Here is a 21,820-nt window from a genome sequence, read left to right on the forward strand (position 1 = left end):
GACTTCTCTTAATGTAGCCTGCTTTCATAACTTCATAACAACAATTTTTTTTTCTCCTGTAGCATCTGTTTAGATGGAGTAACTTTACCTCTGCTTCTCAACAAAAGTCTCATGTGGATTAGTCACCAATGGACCACTTTCCTGCAGTCCGCCCCACTGAAGACTGACGTTGCTTAGAGATGTAAGAAAATATCTCTCTCTAAAAAGAATGGGTAGGAAGTAGTGAAAGTAAGAGGGAAAGTGGAAAGAAACTTACACCTTTTAATAAATTATACAAGCCAAAACTTCATAAAGCGCGCGCGCACACACACACACACACACACACAGCCCTCCCCATAGCTCCTGAACAAGTGCTGACTGGCATGGGCACTTACGGTAGTGGGGCTCCATGTAACCATTCCTGGGGTCCATGGCAAACACCGTCCCACGGTATGGCACAGAGGGCTCCGCCAGGTGTGGCAGGGACCCATGGATCTCTTTCTTGATCAATGAGGCCCTCTCGTCACTCGATGTTGAAGGTTCCTCACTGACTTTGCTGAGCCCCTGGACATTCTGTGGCTGCATAGTGATTGCGTTTCTTCTCTCTCTGTGATAAGTCTGTCCAGGACTTTCATCCTCTAAAGAAAGAAGAAAAATGAAAGAGTCTGTAAACTACTTTAAGGAGCAATTAAAAAACCATGATCAGTGAAGTCTCATTCTCGATATCCCTCTCCCGGAAAAAAAGTCTCTTTCTCATTCACGGCAACTTTGAAAGCCACAGGGCTGGGACGGGATCTTTGCAAGACAAAATTGTTTATGAATGAGGGTACAACGTACACAAATACACAGGGAAGGATGAAGGGGAGCAGGAAATGAGCCTATTAAACGGAGATGTAGGGGTCGGCAAATTGGCATCACCAGCTTCTAGCTGGATCTGCGTGTGAGGTTTCTGCTCATGGGCTGTCCAACATCTTGCAGGTCCTACATGGAACTGAAACCTTTGCCAATCTAAGACTGTGCATGTCCAGCTTCCCTTTGCCTGCCTGGGGATGCAGGGCCTCCAGGGTGACACAAAGTCCTTCCAGCTACCCACTGAGGCTCTGGTTGCTCCAGCGAGTGTAGGGCCTTTGCTCCTAAAGAATGACCTATTAGGAAGTTATCCAAAAGTGTATGTGGTTTTGTTGTTTTAAGTCAGATTTGCAGCCCAGCAAGAGATTTGACAGAGCCAAAAATGGAACAGAAAACTCATTGGTGACAAGGGATAAAGGTGCCAATCATGAAAACCTACCGAGCCTCTAGTGAGATACTTCCTGCTTCTGTCCACACAACAAAGCTGAGACCTAACTGGAAAACAGAATGAGACGGAAAGTCCAGATGTGAGATGGCTCTGAGGGTGAGGAAGGAAGGTATGGGGGGTGTTGATATGTGTCCATGTTCTGGTGGGTCCATACATTTCTTCAAAGATGTAAGAAACAGCTTGAAGAAATTCCATATACAGTTGGTATTCCAGTTTCCTAATACTTCAGTTCCTTTTGATCAGTAAGAACTTTCCATCTCTCCACTATGATTCTCTGCAAATGTGATTGGATGACCTTGCTATAATAGCGGATCAAAGAACCCATGCATAAAATTAAATCACACAGACTATGTGAACCCACAACAAGTGGACCAATTCATCTCTTTGAATCATACGTAAACTCTAAACTACATGATCCCAAACAAGTTCCACATTTAGTCAACAGACTGTGCTCTGGCAGACAAGTGCTGATGGAAAGAAAGCTGCTGTCCAGGTACCGCTTAGACATCTAACGTAAAAACTGTTTCCTATTCCTATCTAAAAAAAAAAAACGAAACAAACAAACAAACAAAAAACTGTATTTGGGTATAAATAAAACCATTGTTGTGCATTTTAGATAAACATCTTGAACACATCTTATTCCCATATACAAATTTATCTTCAAAATAACCCATAAAGCAGATATGATTAACTAAGGGCTCCCTCAATAAACAGAAGAATAATGCTTTAGCAGTTTCATAACCCTGCTCAAATTCAGAAGAAAGTAGAACTGTGAACACAGACTTGCATAAAAATACAAACTGAAAATAACAAATACTATTTATGTTGACTCAGGACTTGAACTACCTAAAGCCAATAGCAAGTTTAGTCTTTCTGCCTGTGTGTAGGACTTGAAAACTAAGCAACATATTCCTTACCTTAGCAAATGACTTACAAAACAGAATAGACAATGAGGTATGTTTTGGTCTTTACAGAGAATTTGCTGACTACTAAAGGTAACCGTGAAATATTATTTTAATATTGTTTTGTGCAGATCCTCATCCCAAACCTTATAATTAAGGGGTAAATTATACATTTAATCTATCAAGTAAAAACAAAAACAAAAAAGTCCTGTAATCCCACATGTCCACATTGATCTCTATGAAAGCAATTCACACCATGCTCCTGGTAATTTTAAAACAAACTACAAAAGATAAAATGCATTTTTATTTTCCCTTCTAACTAATACTTTTAGGCAGTAGGCCACCCTTGTACTTCATTAGCAGAAAACCCACAGTTTATATAAGAATGCTGCAGTTATGTAAAAGCAAAAGGGTGTCAAAACACTACAACTTATGTCAGTTTTATAAATATTCCTATAACCTACAAATGGCCCAAGTCATATTTTCCACTAATTTGTGCTCTGTATAAAGCCTTTATTTCAAACTTAAATCTGAAATGAACTTCCAGCACTGAGGTGCAAATTCTGTAGAAAGGGACCTTCATTTGGAGGCCAGAAAACCCTTCCTCAGGGGGGCTGTGACACGTAATTAGCATTCTCTGGGAAAGATGAATAACCAAGCTCGGCTAACCTGTTCCAGGTTTAAAACAGGATTTCCTTGACTTAATCGTCCTAGAAGAAATTAACTTTTCTTCTCTTAAAACGGCATCCCTATAATAAACTCTGTCTTACAAACTACGTGTTTATGATGAGTATTTGAATCCAACCTCACAAATAACTGAATAATGAATGGGTTATGGCCTGGCCAGAGAGTCCTCCCACCATTCCCCCAACCTCTTGAGAGAATAAGCTCAGAGAGGGTGATGGGGCGGCTGACTGGGGAGGGTGAGTGGAAATGAGGCTACCTTTTAGCTCAATGATTTTCTTAATGAGAGTTCACCCAACAAAAGTAAATATTAAAGTTATAACAAGAAGTTAGTGAAGTGCACATTTTTAATACAGAAAAAATTAAATTAAAATTACTATTCCCTTAGTAAAGTTAAATGCAGGCAGAATTTTTTTTTTTTTTTTTAATGTGAAAACTTCCATCAGGAAACTTACTTTTACAATAGTCAGTGCTACCCTAATTTTACCCAACCACACATCTCAGCCCCAAAAGGAAAACTCCAGCAGACAAATACTTCATGAAGTTTACCTCCTGTACCAAGTTGCTTGTGACGGGCATTCATATGAAAACCTGACAGTACACACACTCCACAATACAAACAGTTACGAGGCTTGAAAGAACTCTGTATATAGGGAAAGGGACACTTTCCAAGCAATATTCCTGCCTGCTCTTATAAATTTAGCAACCACTTCAGCAAGCCAAAAGACGAAAGCTGTCTAATCTTGTTCAGTTGAGCCGAGTTGTTCAATAAAGTTTGAGAGTCAGTGCAGACAGGCTACGCCAGGCCAAATTATTGACAGAAACACACTGTCCACCATGGCAACAGGCAGAAGTCTGCTGCAAAAATGTAAGCAAACAGCCCACTGCTCCAAGAGCATCTGCCAATGGACTTTAACAGCCAAACACAAGGCAACTGTTCCCGCTTCTCTATGTTTAACAGCTGCAAGCTCGGGGGTCAAACTGAAACATGCAATTCACTAAAATCTTTCAGTAAAAAATGACTTTAAATACTGTCATCATAGTCCCACTTTGTACCTCCTCCTTTTTGCATATCCATCCTCAAGTGGAAGTTAACAAATCCCTGCCCCCAGAGAGCTGCCCAAAGCAGCACGTTTTAGAAACTGTCCCAGAATTTCCAAACTCATCCAAAAGCAACTGACATCAAGATACTCTTAGTGCTAGAAACTCAGAAAAAAAAAAAAAGTGGGGTCCTTGCAAACAATGCTTAGGATGATTGCAATAAAGGACTGGAGAAAGTAATCACGTTGCTGCATGAAGCAGGACTCGAACATGCACTTGTGTGCGCTTGCAGACAAACACCTATCCGATTTCTCATGGTAACCGAAGAAACAGGTTTGGGTTTTTTTGTTTTGTTTTGTTTTGTTTTTTTCTGCCCATGACTTGAGAGAAAAGTTTCAGGCGATTCCTTCAAGATAAAAACAAAACTCTGCCAGGCATCACTAACTAAGGACACCTCCTGTCACCTAACAAAACTTGCTGATTAGGAGCTCACAGCATACCTGTTCACCCCCTTTTCCCCCTTAGGATTGATTTTTCCCTTAAAACCCATTTTAATACCACTACTCCTCTCTTGTCCCAAGACCTAGAAGATAAGATGGGGAGTATAAGAGAACAGACAATACTCACAACACAGTCCCCAGGCTCTGGCTAGCTACTTTGTGCCAACTTCTCTTGGTGAGCTCTCTCTAGCTGCGCAGACCCTCTAGGAACATTCTCGGTGTCTCTCTGCCTCCCTCTCCCTCTCCCTCTCCCAGGCAGTGCTGCTCCCATTAGAGGAATTAAAAGTGGTTGGAGCCATGCTAAATTTAACAAGCTCATTAGTATTCTTTCTGAGTGCTTCCGAGTGAACTCTCCCTATTCAAGCCTCTCTCTCCAGCAGAAGGGTCAGGCGGCTAATCATTAAATCAAACTAATGTCACCCTATCACAATCAGCCCGAGAGAAGGAGGGTTTATTATTTCAGTTTATGCTAAATAAACGGTTTTACAAATGGTCCCCAAGCAAGGTCAACAGCAGCTTCAATTACAAGACAAACTTAACAAGAGTTGCTATAAACCAAGTACTCTGTATTGACTTAAGAACAGGCTCCGCTCCACATATTGCCACTAGCAGGATTGTACAGGAATGCATATTGTAAAATAAAGGAAGGGGTGAGCTTTTTTCTTTGCCAGAATTTGCGAGTGCACAGCGACTCCTCATTCACCTCTCTCCAACCAGCTAGCCGCTCAGCTCAATTCACCCCACACAAAGGCTGGAGCCTAGACCTCAATGGACCGAGTGAAACATGTTCAAAACTAGGCTCTCTATTGTGACTGAATTTCTTAACATCTTTTCAAAAAGCGGAGAATGCCTTGAGGCTAAAGGAAGAAACAGGCTAATGGTGAATTGGGAATTCTGAGCAAATTTCAGAGCCCTTTCCTCCTAGCTTTTGAGGTTGAAAGCAAGCTCTTTCCTTTCAAGTTTCAAAGTCCTTTTTCCTCCCGCAGTGTCACAGAAGGATTTGAAAAGAAGGTAATTGTGCTCGCAGTCTCCCTGATCAGAGCTTACGTCCTATTTCTGGTATTTCGGAATACTTCTTGCAATAATAGTGCATATAGCTCAATCCCTTAACCGGCCTGCACTCTGCAATTGCTCATTAAATGAACAATTGCGGGTATAAAATGCCTTTTATGTTCAAGGTCTGGATATAAGATAAGCATTCTAGGACTCTAAATTTGGTTTACTAAGGAAACTCTCCATCATTAAATTACAAAACTGAAGTCAGAATATCAGGCTTTCCCAGAAAAGTGGCACTCAGGTTGCAGCGAGCCAAAATGAAGGGCGGATGGGGCAGGCAGGGAGGAGGCAACAAAATGTTAAGGGGGGGAAAAAAAAAAGACTGGAGGATACTCAGATTTCTAGCTGAATGAGATTCTAACAAGAAAATACTATTTCCATATTTAAGGTCTGAGTTTGTGAAACCTCGTTACTTCTATATTGAATGATATGATAAAGTCATGTTCAAATGAATTAAAATACAGGACTAAGGCTCCATATATATGTTGTTGACTAATCTGGACCCCTCACAAGCAAACATCTTCCCCATCCTTAAGAAAAGAAATAACCCTTCCCATCATTATTTACATCGTCTCATGTGATCCTCACAGCAACCCAGTGATGGCAGTAGGACAAGGTATGAGGCCCAGTTTCCAGACCAGAAACTGGTCGTCATGTCCCAGGTGAGCAAGTGATGCAAAGAAAATTCCCAGTATGCTTTACTGAATCCACACATCCCTGTCCCCTGTTAACACGACAAGAGCTGTATTCCTGAGTAGACTTTTGGAATGATACCTGGATATGTGCCCCAACATCCACCACCACCAGTAAAAAGAAAAAAAAAAAAAAAAAGAAAGTAATGACATTGTTATGCACAGACAATTTCAAAACTGAGACACTCTCCCATTAAGTTTTTGATAACATAAATCCACTCCTGGAAAACATCGAGAGAAACCCAAATGACAAATCTATGGGGAGACACCGGACCCGCACGGAGGACCCGCACAGGTGCAATCCTCCCACTTCCACGCGCAAAGACACACGCAGGCCCAATCAGCGCTGCACACCCTCTCCACCACACTCCGGGACTCAGCCAGGGGCTTTGTGTGTTCCAGGCGTTTTTAATGTGTCTCCAGAAGCCTGGGGCCCCGCCCTCATGTCCTGAACAAGACACAGAGCATCGTCCCTCCTTTCCTCTAGGGAAATTGCTTCGCTGTGTTTGCAAGGAGCATTATTTTATTCATTTTCCTATTATTCATTTGTTGCATCTTATCAGCTTTTATTTCTTTAGTTATTTACATGTTGATGCTCTTTGAATAAAAACCAACGGAATCCAAGGCCTCGCCTCCCTGTTTCAGAATTCTCCCCAAGACTGACCAAAGAGAGATCAGAAATGAAAAACAGAAGAGGCTAAGTATATTCCAAAGCACTGTAGAATTATGCTAGGAAGGGAGAATAAAGTTCCTGTAGTTTTTAAAAGCAGAATATTTCCTCTTTCCATCTAGCCTGCAGTTCTGCCAAGCCACGGGCTGCTTCCTAGAATATCTAGAGCTTGGCTTCCAAAGGGCGTGAGCAAATAATGCCTACTCTAAGAACATTTCCAATACCCTCGGGGTCAGACTTTGCCCTTGTGCTGCTGCACATACATCTCCCATTGACAATGACGGATGACAGAGGGAGGGGCCCAGATGGATCAGGAGAAAGCACTCAGCTTTGTTTGCAACCTTTAAAGTGCACTGCCAGGCCTGCAACATGAGAGGGCTGCAGCAGAATTTGAAGCCTTGGGGAAATTCAAGTGACAATCTTCCCTCAGAGATGATGGGATTGCTCTCTCTTCCTACTTTCACCAACCAGGAGGTCCCAGGGTGAAAGGAGAGAACGTAGAAAATGCTCTCTATCAGGCTGAGTGCAGTGGATCACGCCTGTGATCCCAGCACTTTGCGAGGCCGAGGCGGGCAGATCACCTGAAGTCAGGAGTTCAAGACCAGCCTGACCAACATGGAGAAACCCCATCTCTAATAAAATACAAAATTAGCTGGGCGTGGTGGCACATGCCTGTAATCCCAGCTACTTGGGAGGCTGAGGCAGAAGAACCGCTTGAAGCCAGGAGGCGAAGGTTGCAGTGAGCCAAGATCACGCCATTGCACTCCAGCCTGGACAACAAGAGCAAAACTCTATCTCAAAAAAAAAAAAAGAAAGAAAGAAAGAAAAGAAAAAGAAAATGCCTTCTATCAGAGCCATAGAGTAGCTTAATTGTTTTAATATTTCTACTGTTCTTTTTGCCAAAGAATAAAACATAGTCTAGACTGACCAATATCCCAATGGCTTCCACTGGAAACCATTTGCTCCAAAGAACAGCAGGTTAGAGCTCAAACCAAGGCAAAATTCTCACCTCACTCCCCAACTGCTCAGTTTACAGAGATCCATTCAACTTCAAAAGAGGTCCCTGGGATAGAAGGGAGTGGGCAGAGAGAGCAAGATGAGAATTCAGATAAACAAAAATGCAAAACCTGAAATGGCTGTTCCCCTCACTGCAGTAGAAAGCTTTGATGGCATGAAGAGCAAGCTACCTCCTGTATTTTTTTTTTTTTTAAGATAATGACAATGATGAGCAGATAACATTATCAGCTTGTCTGAAGCTTCAGCAAGCATGCCCTGTAGCCCATAGGGTTTCCATACATTTTCCTGTGCCTCTGAACCCTCACAAATAAAGAGGTCTGCAGCCCCATCTCTACCCCTGGGAGGATGCTTCTGGACATTGATGACAAGGTCAGCGAAGATCGCTGTGACCTGGCCGAACACTGCCCTGAACAGGCACTTAAGTGCAAGCACAAACCCAAGAGTACTAACCATCTTTCAAAGCTCCCTACAGAAAGCACTTGCCAAATCCAGCATGCACTTGGGAACAGGAAAATATAAACAAAACAGTACCCTTGAGGGCCCCAGCGGGCTTGCCTTTAAAAGGGAGGAGGAGATCTACCTTATTTTCCAAGCGCTTGCCAAGACTCTTTCTTGAATTAAGAATTCTAAAACAACATCACGGAGCTTCTTCTATTAGTCTGTTATTAGTTTCTAGTCGCTGCTTACACAGAGTGAGTTAATTAGTGGCATCAAAGGCAGTACAATAAATTCCCAGGAGGGTCAAAAATTCTGCCTTCTGCTTAGTAGCACATTTATGCCCATCTCTCTCTGAGTCACAATCTCACGAACGTTTAGGTATTCAAGATTTCTTTGAGAATTCAGTTTTAGTCTTTGACAAGCAAAGAATGAAGAGTCTCTCTTTCTTACTTTGCACATACAGACCTGAGCAGTTAAGATTCCATAATGAGCTCCACAGCCAACAGTTAAGCAGAAACAATGACAGGCCTGTTCCGAAGGCCAGAGGGTCCAGTTTGGTGCCACCTGGCTGCATCCTCCGATGGGAATGATCCTATCACTCTGGAGATCTAGCCCAGCCCCTGTGTGGCCAGAGGACTTACAGCTTGGTTTTCCTTTAAAGGTACGAAGGAATAGACCTCTGTGTGCAGCAGCTTCTTCCTTTGGCAGTGCTTTCAGATGCTGGTTCCCAGGTCCACACCCTCCTCCCATCACCATCAAAGTCCTATTTCCTAGCCTTTCTAACATTTTTCCAAACTGCAGAAGTGAACACAAACTTAATGGGTTACATCTGGTGTGTTTATGTTGCATGTTTTTGTTTTTAGAAGATCACGGAATAAGAAAGCCTGAGCATATGGTGGTATTATATTTTTAATAACATTTTAGAGACCATGCTTATGCCCTTGCAGGAATCAGCGCTCCTGGAGAGTGCATTTAAATATCATGATAATACCATTATTATACCAAAAGGAGCTAGAGGCCACATGATCCCCATGAGGGACAGACAGCAGGGCTCACCTACACTCAATCAGCCCCAGGGCAAAGGCCAGGTGCTGCCTGGGTCAGGTTTCTGCAACAGAAACCCCCTCTAGCTATGGCCCACTGACCTCAGCTATGAAATGTGCATTTGAGAAACCCAAATGTAAATACCACCTTTTGATTCTTCACAATTATATCTAAGCAGCCTGCTTCTAGCTAGCCACAAAAGTCTACACCTTTACAAAGTCTCAGATAATGGCTCAGGTACTGCCTATGAGGGAGGAGGGAAAGGCCACAAAACATCACCTCTCACAAAGCACACCTTCATGGCCACAGACATGACCCTAGATGCTCTCCTTCCTCACGCCACAGCCCCAGGAGTTCACTCACTTAGCCACTAGGCTGCCATGTCTCTAAATTGTTTAAGAATTCAAATTTTTGGAGGAAAGGAAGGTAGGAGGAAGAGAAATATATAATTTCTATACCAAATTTCTAAACAAAAAGAAAAATGTCAAGGAAATGCACCAATTAGCATAAAAATATATAGATTTTTAACTTATATTTCTCAATCATGTTAGAGTACAGAAAAAGCTGATTTGTTTGGTTTTTATTTTTAATTCTATGTATTACCTTTACTATAATTATCTAAAGAAGTTCAAATTAAGTACACACAAATTGAAAAATCCCACAAGTTTATCTGTTGAAGCCTTGCTTTAAACTATTTATCCCACCTCTTGAAACAATAGAATATAGCTAAGATACAGCAGGCTAGGTGTGCACATATTAGTAACACCTACTGCTGGTATAAGACTTTAAGAGATTTTGATAAATTAGCCTATGTGAAATTATGTGATCATTTAGTCATCTCCTATGCATATGCAAACACCTCCCCAAAATGCCAAAAATACCCTAAGGTCCCTCCGTAAAAACTTGTTAACTCAGTTTTTACCAGCCCACTCTGGAAAGGCATAAATGGGAAATGCGTTAACAACACTAGACTGTACTCTGCACCTCACATTTATTGAGCACTAACTAAATGCCAGGCCAGAGCGATGTGCTCCGTATGCATTAATCCCACTGAGTCTTCACAGTCCTGTCCAGTATACAGTATCATCAACCAGTTATTCAGCTCAAAGTCCTGAGGTTTGCATGTTCTCACTCATAGGTGGGAATTGAACAATGAGATCACTTGGACACAGGAAGGGGAACATCACACACCAGGGCCTATTGTGGGGAGGGGGAGGGAGGAGGGATAGCATTAGGAGATATACCTAAGGTAAATGACGAGTTAATGGGTGCAGCACACCAACGTGGCACATGTATACATATGTAACAAACCTGCACGTTGTGCACATGTACCCTAGAACTTAAAGTATAATAAAAAGAAAGAAAAAAAAAGCAAATAAATAAATAAATAAATAAATAAATAAAAATAAAAATAAAAGTCCTGAGGTTGAACAAAGGTTAAGCGACCGGCTTAAAGTCAACCTTCAGATGAATGCCCAGCTTGGCATGACTTTCTTGTGTATTATAAATTACTATTAACCCCTAAAATGTGTCTTCCGTGAGGAGTCTTTGAGAGCATTCATTTGCTTGCCATTGTTCTATCTGTATATGTGAAGACTATTTTCTTTTTTCTTGAGACGGAGTTTTGCTCTTGTTGCCCAGGCTGGAGGGCAATGGTGCAATCTTGGCCCACTACAACCTCCACCTCCCAGGTTCAAGCCATTCTCCTGCCTCAGCCTCCTGAGTAGCATGAGAGAGAGAGCCAAGCACTACACCTGGCTAATTTTTGTATTGTTAGTAGAGACAGAGTTTCACAATGTTAGCCAGGCTGGTCTTGAACTCCTGACCTCAAGTGATCCATGTGCCTTGGCCTTCCAAAGTGTGGGATTACAGGCATGAGATGAGCCACCGCACCTGGCCAAAGACTATTTTCATTATTGAAATTATTCTGCCTCTTCCTCTAAAGGCCATCAGGAAGAATACTACAGACTTAATCAAATGAACTTAATTGTAAACTTTAAGCCAGAGTCATGAATGAAATATGGTTCGGAAACTTCTTTGAATTTCTTATTCTACTTCTGTTGTTGCTATTGTTGTTATTGTCAAGCTCAGGTCTTGGGCACATTTAGTATCTTGCAGTGTAAATGACACTTCTCATGCTATGGCTAAATTATCTTCCTGTCACCCTATTTCTCCCCACACCTCCCCCTTTCTATAGGGTTTCCAGGTTCTGAATAGCTATTTTGCAAAAATATATATATATGTGTGTGTGTGTGTGTGTGTGTGTGTGTGTGTGTGTGTGTGTGTGTATTTAACACTGTCTTCAGGGGGACGGGGATGAAGGCTTAGATGCAAGAAGCAGCCTGAGTATTTGGCTTGTGCTTAACTTAACAATAGCTCCAACAGTTAGAGCCTCACATAGTTTATTGAAAGGGCATATGTCCAAAAGTTAAAGAAGCATATGGTTTACAGAAAAAGGAAAAAAAAACTTGCACTTGGAAGCAGCTTTGCTTGGATTATTTACCAACAAATGAAAGGCCCTTCATGCTGCCCAGGAGTATAATCCCTTCCCACTGGCTGGAAAGGAATGCTGAATGAGTCAATAAAGTCAGAATCATACAACACAGAGACATTGTCCCTCCCCAACTAAAGATGATTATCGAATTATAGCAAATTTAAGAAAGTTTTCTCTTTTTTTAATCAAGAACAAAACCAGACTACTTCTTAAAATGCGCTATTAGGAATTGTAACTGTTTCTAAATGTGCCAGATATATTTCCACCCACGCAATATTAAAACTAACAAGCGTCTTTTCAATTTCTTTTAATGATGGGGTAGGCAATAAAAATACAGCAGTGCTTCATTTAGCCAAAGGAGCTGGAGCAAAAAAGACTTAAATAAATAAATAATAAGCGTGCATGGGCCACTTACCAAAAATAAAATCATTTCATTCAACCTTTTACAGGAGGTGCATGCAGCATTTTGAAAGCAAAAATTCTCATAACACAAACCTCCACTTAAAAATCACTGCCAAGGGCTGGAACCATGGCAGGATGTTATTTCTTTTTCAATTTATTTTTTAATGTTTGGGTATTAATGGCATCAACTGCCATGTAGTATAATAAGGCAGCACAGTGTAATAAAAGGAGTTAGAAAACCTAGCTCCCAGACTTGCTCCTACCACTTAATCGGTATGTGACCCAGGGTACATTAAAATATATCAGGTTGTCAGCTGCCTCCTCTAGAAAAGGCAGATAGTAAAACCTGCCCCTCTTACTTCATAGGGTATTCTGAGGGTTAAACATAATAGCATATGAAAGAGAGCTTTATAAATTGTGGCATTTATGAATGCTAGGTACTATCACTAATCTGATCATCTGTGTGGTAACGCCAAACAGGGTGGTAAGATAAACAAGCCCTGGGCCAGGCATTGGGTTTCCAGGCCTTGGGTGTCCAAATTGAATATCCCTTATTCAAAATGCTTGAGACCAGAAGTCTTTTGGATTTCAAATTCTGTCAGATTTTGGAATATTTGCATATACATAATGAGATATCTTAGGGATGGGACCCAAGTCTGAACACAAAATTCATTTGTGCTTCATATACACCTCATATCCATAGCCTCAGGGTAATGGCATAGAATATTTCCAATAATTTTGTGTATGAAACAAAGTTTTGATAGCAGCTCCCCACATGAGATCAGGTATAGAGTTTTCTAGTCGTGGCATCACATTGGTGCTCCCAAAGTTTCAGATTTGGGAGCATTTGGGATTCCAGATTTTCAGATCAGGGATGCCCAACCTATACTGCTAGAAATGTCTGATGTTAGGCAAATCACAGAATTTCTTTAGGCTGCTGCTTCCCCTTATATAAAATGAAACATCTATCGACTTCAGCCAACTTCTCATAGACGTCCTAGGAAAAATGATGGTGCAGAAGAGAGCTCCATAACCTCTAAGGCAACAAACCAGGAGACGCCTTCACCAGGCATCAGGATAGACAGCTTAGGAGGGAATAACTGCTGTTTCATAACCAGAAAAAAAGATCCAAGTTAATAATCTGTAATTAAAACTGGTCATCTCTTTTACCCACTTCTTCGACGTATCTCTGGTCAAGCCCAAAATCAACATTTACCAGACAAGTATGCTTAGTTCTTCAAATTTCTGTTGAAAACATCTATCCCTTCTACCTGGTTTTCTGCAGTGACTTGAGACACTTGAAATTTTCCCGAGGAATACATTTCGTTTCTCCATAAACAATATTTACTAAGAAAAATCAAGCAAATTATTTTAGGGTGATTATTGACAACCTGTATCCCCTGACTGCTTGTGTACAGTCTATGAGCTCAAAATAGATCTCAAATTTTTTAATGGATGAAAAATAATTAAAAGAAGAATGATATTTCACAACAGGCAAAAATGATAGGAAATTTAAATTTCAAGGTCCATAAATAATGTTTTGTTGCAACACAGCCACGCTCATTCATTTTCATATTGTCTACAGCTGTTCTGGAGCCACAACAGCAGGGCTAAGTAGTGATAGAAACTAAATCGCCTGTTAAAATCTGAAAATAGTTAGTCGCTGGTCTTTTGCAGAAAAGGTGTGTTGTCCTCTGACCTACCTTGTCTCAGGATATGATAAGAACACCCATTAGTAAAACTATGAAACACGCCTAGGAAAAATATTCAAAAATAAGGCAACTATCATCTGCACAGTATTTAATATGAATGCTTTGAAATCTTAAAATAACTATGAGGCAGACAGCAATATCATCCTACAGATGACGGAAATAGGCTTAGAAAAATTAACTTCTCCAAAGTCACAAAGTTAGTAAGTCAGGGATCAAATCAGTCCCCTATGATTCTGAACCTGACAATTATATGACCTAGTGTGGCACATACATTTGTTAACAGCGATGAAAGAGGCACATCCAAGAATAAAGTTTTGAGACTTCCTCTTCCCACGTAATTGGGAAACTCCTTGCTACAGGCAGAAACAAATGTAGTCAGGATTCCGAGGGAGTGTTTCCACTTCTTGTGTCAAAAATTGGGTAACAGAGTTTAGAGCAGGCTGAGTCAACACAAACAATACAAACCAGCCCAGGTTGGTTCTTCACATTCAATTTATACAGACTTATCCACATCAAGGGCTCCCTGTGTCCCAGCAGGAACCCTAATCTTCTAAGAGGAGTAAAAACAGAATGGCTGCTGCCCTCAAGGCCCACATGACTGATTTTTCTAGATGAGAAACTACCTGAAAAGGGACACAGAAGCTACAGGATTAGCACAGGGTAAGCAGTAATGTAAACATCAGGTAAAGGCCATGGAGGAAAGGCTTCTTCTTCAGGTTTTGACTGTGGGGGGATAGACCAAGCTTACTTTTGTAGAGGAGGTTTGAATAAGAATTGGTTTGGAAAGTCTCTAATTCAAAATTTCAAAGAGGCTGTGATCTCAACCCAACCCCTCAGGGATAGATTCAACTGAACTCAATGACTACTCTGATACTCTAAAATATTGCACCTTTGGTTTAAGTTGAGAACACATGTAATTTTTTCTGCACTTTTCTTTATTCTTTAATTCACATCTTGATGACACAAATGGAAATGTACTTTTTTTGGCAAAAAAACTTGAAGAGAAATAATAATAGATTTCATACTGCACTGCTGCCAAGTCATTCAAAGAAGAACTCTTCCATCCTAACCACATCATCTGGGCCAGTTCTACCCAAGTTCCCAAGAAGAGTTGAGGAAAACGGCAACCAAAAGACGTAATCAAGGCTGTGTTACTATGCCTGGCAATTCTGTCAATTCTACTAAGTTCCTCTCATCTACTCTGCAATCTGTAGACAAAAATAAAAATCTTAGTATGGTCCGGCTAGAAAATGAAACGGCCCCTCCTATAAAATGAATGCATCTCAGAGCTCATTCAGCAGAATACTAGCAATCACTAAAACTTCAACCCCTGCTCTGTCACAAAGCAGCAGCTTCTCCTTGGCTCTCAAGTAGCTCGACCTCACAAAGCTCTCTTGCCTAAAGGAAATTCATTTTTGTTTCCCTTCCTATGGAAAGGAACTCCTCCTGGGGAGGAGTGGTCCAGGGGAAGAAGGAGTAAACACTTTTTTTTTTTTTTTTGTCTTTTCAACATATCTTCAAATCTACACAGCAAACTTGTGTTTTCCTGTCAAATAACAACTATATTCACAAACTAGATATCTTCCATCCAAACACTGATCTTTGCAAGACTGACCTCCTTCTGTAATATTCAGGTCACAGTCTTCCTTGCCAAGGGCCTCATAAATTACTCAGACTCAAACCAAGAGTTATCTATCTCTATACGCCTGCCTTTCTTTGCCCCACATTAAACAGTACTCTTATATCTCACCTCTGCTTGTCGCACCCCTCCGGACACTGCCAAAGAATGCTCGTCTCCATCACCAACATGCCTCTGCTCTGTAGCTGCCTCTCTCTGATTTGCCTTTTCCCCAACTGCAGTTGTCTCTACCTTTTCACTCTGAGTCCTTGTTGAACTCAACACTGCCTCTATCTAATGCACCATCTCTAGGTTTTTTTTTTTTTTTTTGAGATGGAGTTTTACTCTTGTTGCCCAGACTGGAGTACAATGGTGCAACCTCCACCTCCTGGGTTCAACCAATTCTCCTGCCTCAGCCTCCCAAGTAGCTGGAATTACAGGTGCCTACCACCACGCCTGGCTAATTTTTTGTATTTTTAGTAGGGACAAGGTTTTACCATGTTGGCCAGGCTGGTCTTGAACTCCTGGCCACAGCTTCAGCCTCCCAAAGTGCTGGGATTACAGTCTATGTAATTTTTTTTCCTTTTGTAATGGGTCTATCTGAATAGAACTGAAATTCATTGTTAGAAAAAAACCAAAATGCATGCAAAAATACAGGTTCTAATTAAATGGCTAAGTAGAAAAATAATCACTAGGACACATCCTGTCCATACACCTGCAATATACAGACAAGTTTCGAAAGCTGGTGTTTTAATATAGTTGTATATTCCTGTGTTTAAATATATTTAAAGAATCTAAAGATCAGGCACGGTGGCTCACACCTATAATCCCAGCACTTTGGGAGGCTGGGGTGGGCAGATTGCTTGAGCCCAGGAATTCAAGACCAACTAGGCAACATGGTAAAACCCTATCGCTACACGACATGCAAAAATTAGCTGGGCGTGGTGGTGCAGGCTTGTAGTCCCAACTCCTTGGGAGGCTGGGGTGGGAAGATCCTTGAGGCTAAGAGGCAGAGGTTGCAGTAAGCCAAGATCATGCCACGGCACTCTAGCCTGAGAGATCTTGTCTAAAAAAAATAAAAATAAAAATAAAAAAAATCGCCGGGTGCGGTGGCTCATGCCTGTAATCCCAGCACTTTGGGAGGCTGAGGCAGGCGGATCACGAGGTCAGGAGATCGAGACCATCCTGGCTAACATCGTGAAACCCTGTCTCTACTAAAAATACAAAAAATTAGCCGGGCATGGTGGCATGTGGCTGAGGTCCCAGCTACTCGGGAGGCTGAGGCAGGAGAATGGTGTGAACTCAGGAGGTGGAGCTTGCAGTGAGCTGAGATCACACCACTGCACTCCAGCCTGGGCAACACAGCGAGACTCTGTCCCAAATAAATAAATAAATAAATGTTTAAAAAATCTAAAAAGGGGTTTTGTTTTTTTGTAATGAAATCTTTCATTCTAGGAACAGTCTTAACATTGCAAGGGAAAGCAATAATGAAATGATCATAAAGTAAATGAGGCTTTTAAATCACTATTCACGGGCCAGAAGCAGTGGCACATGCCTGTAATTCCAGCACTTTGGGATGCCAAGGCAGGTGGATCACTTGAGGTCAAGAGTTCAAGACCAGTCTGGCCAACATGGTGAAAACCTCATATTTACTAAAAATACAAAAATTGCCAGGCGTGGAGGTTGCCGTGAGCCTGGGCAACAGAGTGAAACTGTGTGAAAAAAAAAAAAAAAAAAAAAAAAAAACACTATTGAGTAGGGTGCGCTCTCTGGTGGGTTACAACAGATCTGTTACAAATCTTCTGCAGGACAGTGTCCCTGCATCCCTACTATAGAAAACATAGAAACTAGCAAAAGTTCTGGTATAATACTTACCTATCCAATGTGAACTATCTTTCTACATGAAGGTTTCAAGAGTTCAAATAATCTGCAAAAACATCAGGATTTTCATGGGTCTGGGAGGATATTTTTAAAATACCCCCTTAGAAATACACATTCCTGAAGCCTAAATATGGAAACTTTTTCCACATGAACACTTAAACATTAGAACAGAAGTAACAAATTAGTTTAATTTCACTGATTGAGTCATGAAGATATAACTGTACCATCCAATTTATCATGCCACTAAATCGAATAGACTGCTGGTGCATTTGGGGGTCTCATTCCCTACTTGTTCTGGGTTTAGGCCTTTTTAATAACTAGCTGCTAGTGATATCAAGTCTTGAACTTCTTTTGTACCTGCCTGAGCTGACCACAGAAAGAAACATTTAAAATGTCTCTTAAAAGTGGGCAAGTCAATTTTGTAAAGTCACTGAGTATACTAATATTCTAAATATTTCAATCAAAAATGTAGAATCTAGTCTTGCAAACAAAGTTAAAACCATAAAACCACAGATGAAAATCCAAAACATTAGGAAACAGATGCTTGGCAAATCCAAAACCTTGCATATATTAAATCTTAATGTCAAGAGTACAAAAGCCAACTCGTCACAGAGTAGTGAAAACGGAAGCAAAGTTAAAAGTTACGGTGTTCGGTATGCTCCCCTTCCTAAAAACCTTCTAGAAGCACATGTCACTTCCAGGCTCACAAATCTTGCATGAACCCCAGGTGTATGCAAGACCAACTCCAAACTGCCTAGCCTGAATAGAGGCTCTGAGCACGAAGAACCATTCTCAGCCCCTTTTGTCCCACCTTCTGAGCCTGCTCAACTTTCCACCCAATGTCTACCAGAGCATTTCTTACCTTGTTTGGTAATTAGCTATTCACTTGTATGTCTCCACCACTAGAATAGAAGATCCTCGAGGGCAAGGGCTGGAATTCAGTGCTGTGTTATCTCTTATGTGCACACCAGAGGCACTACTGAAGAATTCTACAGATGAATAAATAATTGAATGAATGTGGTGGGACTTCCAGGGAGTGTCTGGAAGCGACAGTGTAAGTTTGCTGCTGTTGCTGTTCTTGCTGTCTTGCAAGGGTGGCCGAAACAACAGGCATCTTTCTGATCAGGATCAGGTCCCAGAGGGAGTAACACTGGAGCATCCCTGTGGGCCTTGGCGATGGGGCCCCAAGAAACAAGATGCCAAAAGTAAAAGCATAGCTCCAACTGGGGGCTCAGAGGGACAACAAAACAGGTGAGAAGGGGGCAGAGGAAAGTCTCTTATGGCGGCATTCTGCCAGTGTGGCTCTGATTTTTTTTTTTTTTTTTTTTTTTTTTTTTTTTTTTTTTTTTTTTGAGACAGGGTCTCGCTTTCCCAGGCTGGAGTGCAGTGGCACAATCTCGACTCACTGTACCCTCTGCCTCCCAAGCAATTCTCCCACCTCAGCTTTCCAAGCAGCTGGGATTATATGTACATGCCACCATGCCCAGCTCATTTTTTATTTTTGTATTTTTTTGAGATATAGTTTCAGGCTTGTCGCCTAGGCTGGAATGCAATGGCACGATCTCGGCTCCCTGCAACCTCCACCTCCCAGGTTCAAACAAATCTGCCTCAGCCTCCCAAGCAGCTGGGATTACAGGCTGTCACCACCACCACACCCGACTAATTTTTGTCATTTTTAGTAGAGACGGGGTTTCACCAAGTTGGCCAGGCTGGTCTCGAACTCCTGACCTCAGGTGATCCGCCCACCTCAGTCTCCTAAAGTGCTGGGATTGCAGACATGAGCCACCAGGCCTGGCCTGGTTCTGATTCTTTATGCCTCTGTTAGCGCTTGTCAGGTTATCACCTAAGAACATGATATTGCCGTTTGTCAACTTAAGGCTGGTGTCCTTTAATGGAAGACAAAATGTTAAGGACAGTAAGCAATGGGAATGAAAATAAACAAACAGATAAAGGGCAAGAAAAATGGACACAAACTACCATACTACAGAATTCCTCTCTCCCAGCATCGATTTTCCATCTGTTCCACGCTCAAGGGAGTTGCTGTGAAGATTAATATTTAGCTCATGAATATGAGAGAAGTACAAGATGATTCATAGTTTACAGAGATACCCATAAAATTGGAAAAGCACCAGCGAATATCTGACCCTCCTTGAGTTATTAAATTGTCAGTTTATGTATGTTTGGGAATTACTGATAAATTTTAAATAGGTATACACACACTTGAAAGACTGAAGAATAAAAGTTTAACTGTTTAGCTTTTTCTGTACACATACAAACAGAGAAAGAGACAGAGAGTGAAATAAATGTAACTCTGGCAATTTCTTAAAAAGGTAGGGCATTTTTATGCAGCACATGTTTTTGTTTTTCCTCTTAACTATCAGCCTTTCATCTTGATGCTGGTAAGGACTGCATTTGCCACAGGCTGATAAGTGGATATGGCAGAACTTCAAAACTCATGTCAGCCAAAGAATTTAGAGAGAGAAAAAAAAATCAGACATAAAGCTGGTAAAAAGCAGCTATAAAAATTTTTAATGTCTTTTATTTAATTCTACCAAAAGATCACACAGCAGCAGGATCCAGATTTGGTACATCTCTCAAACTCAACTCATGCATGCACATGGCCTGAATCCAATTTCTTACCCCAAAGATTGTTTTTCATTGCACTAGTAAACCTAGGAAGGCTGCTTATAAGACCAACAAGTTAATAAACTCCTTCCTTTTAAGACAATTCAAAAGTCTTCAACTTACTAGAGTGAATCAAGAAAAACTGATAAAGAAGAAAATAACAAGACGTAAGACATAATTCTTCATTTAGAAATGACGGCCTGGTCTGAAGCCAACAGTCATTATCTACAATTTAAATCACAATTCAGTACCTTGTTAAGAAAACTTCATTACTCTCATCCTTCCTGAAAGTAATATCAAGGAAAGACAAAAACACTGTGCATTGCAGGTCTGTGCTGTTCTTAACTTTGCTCAAGAGATGTCAGGGGAGAGGAGAGAAGAAAGATGTGGGCACAAGAAAGTTTGTGAAAATATCAGTTCTACTCCCAACACCAGGGGCACCAAAAAACATGTAACAGAATATTCACAGGATCACTCTCTGTAACCAAAAATGTGAAGCCACCAAATGTCCATTAGCAGTAGGACAGATTCATAAATTGTGATACAGCCACACAAAGGAATACTATACGCCAAGAGGGATGAACATCTACAACTACATATAATGTAGATGAATCTGGTAAACACAATGTAGACCAAATAGAAGAAGCCAGATACAAAAAGAAAACACATGTATAAAGTTTGAAAACAGGCTGAGCACTTTGGCTCATGCTTACAATCCCTGCACCTTGGGAAGCCGAGGTGGGAGGATCACTTGAGGCCAGGAATTCGAGACCAGCCTGGGCAAAACAGCAAGACCCCATCTCTAAAAACAAGCTTTAAACAGACTGGATTAAGAAAATGTGGCACATATACACCATGGAATACTATGCAGTCATAAAAAAAGATGAGTTAATGTCCTTTGTAGGGACATGGATGAAACTGGAAACCATCATTCTCAGCAAACTATCACAAGAACAGAAAACCAAACACTCCATGTTCTCACTAATAGGTGGGAACTGAACAATGAGATCACTTGGACACAGGAAGGGGAACATCACACACTGGGGCCTATTGTGGGGTGGGGGGAGCGGGGAGGGACAGCATTAGGAGATATACCTAATGTAAATGACAAGTTAATGGGTACAGCACACCAACATGGCACATGTATACATATGTAACAAATCCGCACATTGTGCACATGTACCCTAGAACATAAAGTATAATTTAAAAAATAAGAAAATTTAAAAAATTGTCATGCATGGTGGCACGCACTAGTGGTCCCAACTACTCAGGAGGCCAAGGCAGGAGGAACATCTGGGCTTGGGAGGTTGAGACTGCAGTGAGCTGTGATCACACCACTTCACTCCAGTCTGGGCAATGAAGTGAAATCCTGTCTCAAAAAAATTAAAAATAAAAAAAAATAATAAAATACATACTGTTAGGTGTCAGAGATCAAGAGGGGCTAGAGGGTGCTGAATGGATCTGTTTCTTGAGTCTGATTCTAGCTTCACAAATGTTTGGTTTGTGAGAAATCATCTAACTGTCCATTTATGATATGTGTCCTTTTCTACATGCATATTCTCTTTGGTATAAAATGGAAAGTGTCAATTCAAAAAACTTCCAGATAGCCCTTCAATGTCTGGTCAGATTTGTCTCTGTGCACCCATTCACAGGCACCATTATTTTTCTAAAATACGAAACTTACAGCTGTTTGTTTTAGACAGCCTAATATACATTCAAACATTTGCAATATATAACAAAATGTTACTCCTTCACAAAAAAAAACACC

The 21,820-nt window shown here is 41.1% G+C and overlaps 1 protein-coding gene across 1 annotated transcript in view; it reads right to left on the bottom strand.

Annotated features, from left to right (window-relative positions):
- The window catches only part of GLI3 (GLI family zinc finger 3), a 277,199-nt gene that overhangs the window by 183,677 nt on the left and 71,702 nt on the right, over positions 1–21,820 (bottom strand). Inside the window, exon 3 of the mRNA XM_030933297.1 lies at positions 375–617. Within this exon, the coding sequence (XP_030789157.1) occupies positions 375–617 (243 nt within the window). The remainder of the gene's footprint in view (positions 1–374; positions 618–21,820) is intronic.

Source organism: Rhinopithecus roxellana, chromosome 6 (assembly GCF_007565055.1).
Source record: "Rhinopithecus roxellana isolate Shanxi Qingling chromosome 6, ASM756505v1, whole genome shotgun sequence".
In the NCBI taxonomy this organism is placed as follows: domain Eukaryota; kingdom Metazoa; phylum Chordata; class Mammalia; order Primates; family Cercopithecidae; genus Rhinopithecus; species Rhinopithecus roxellana.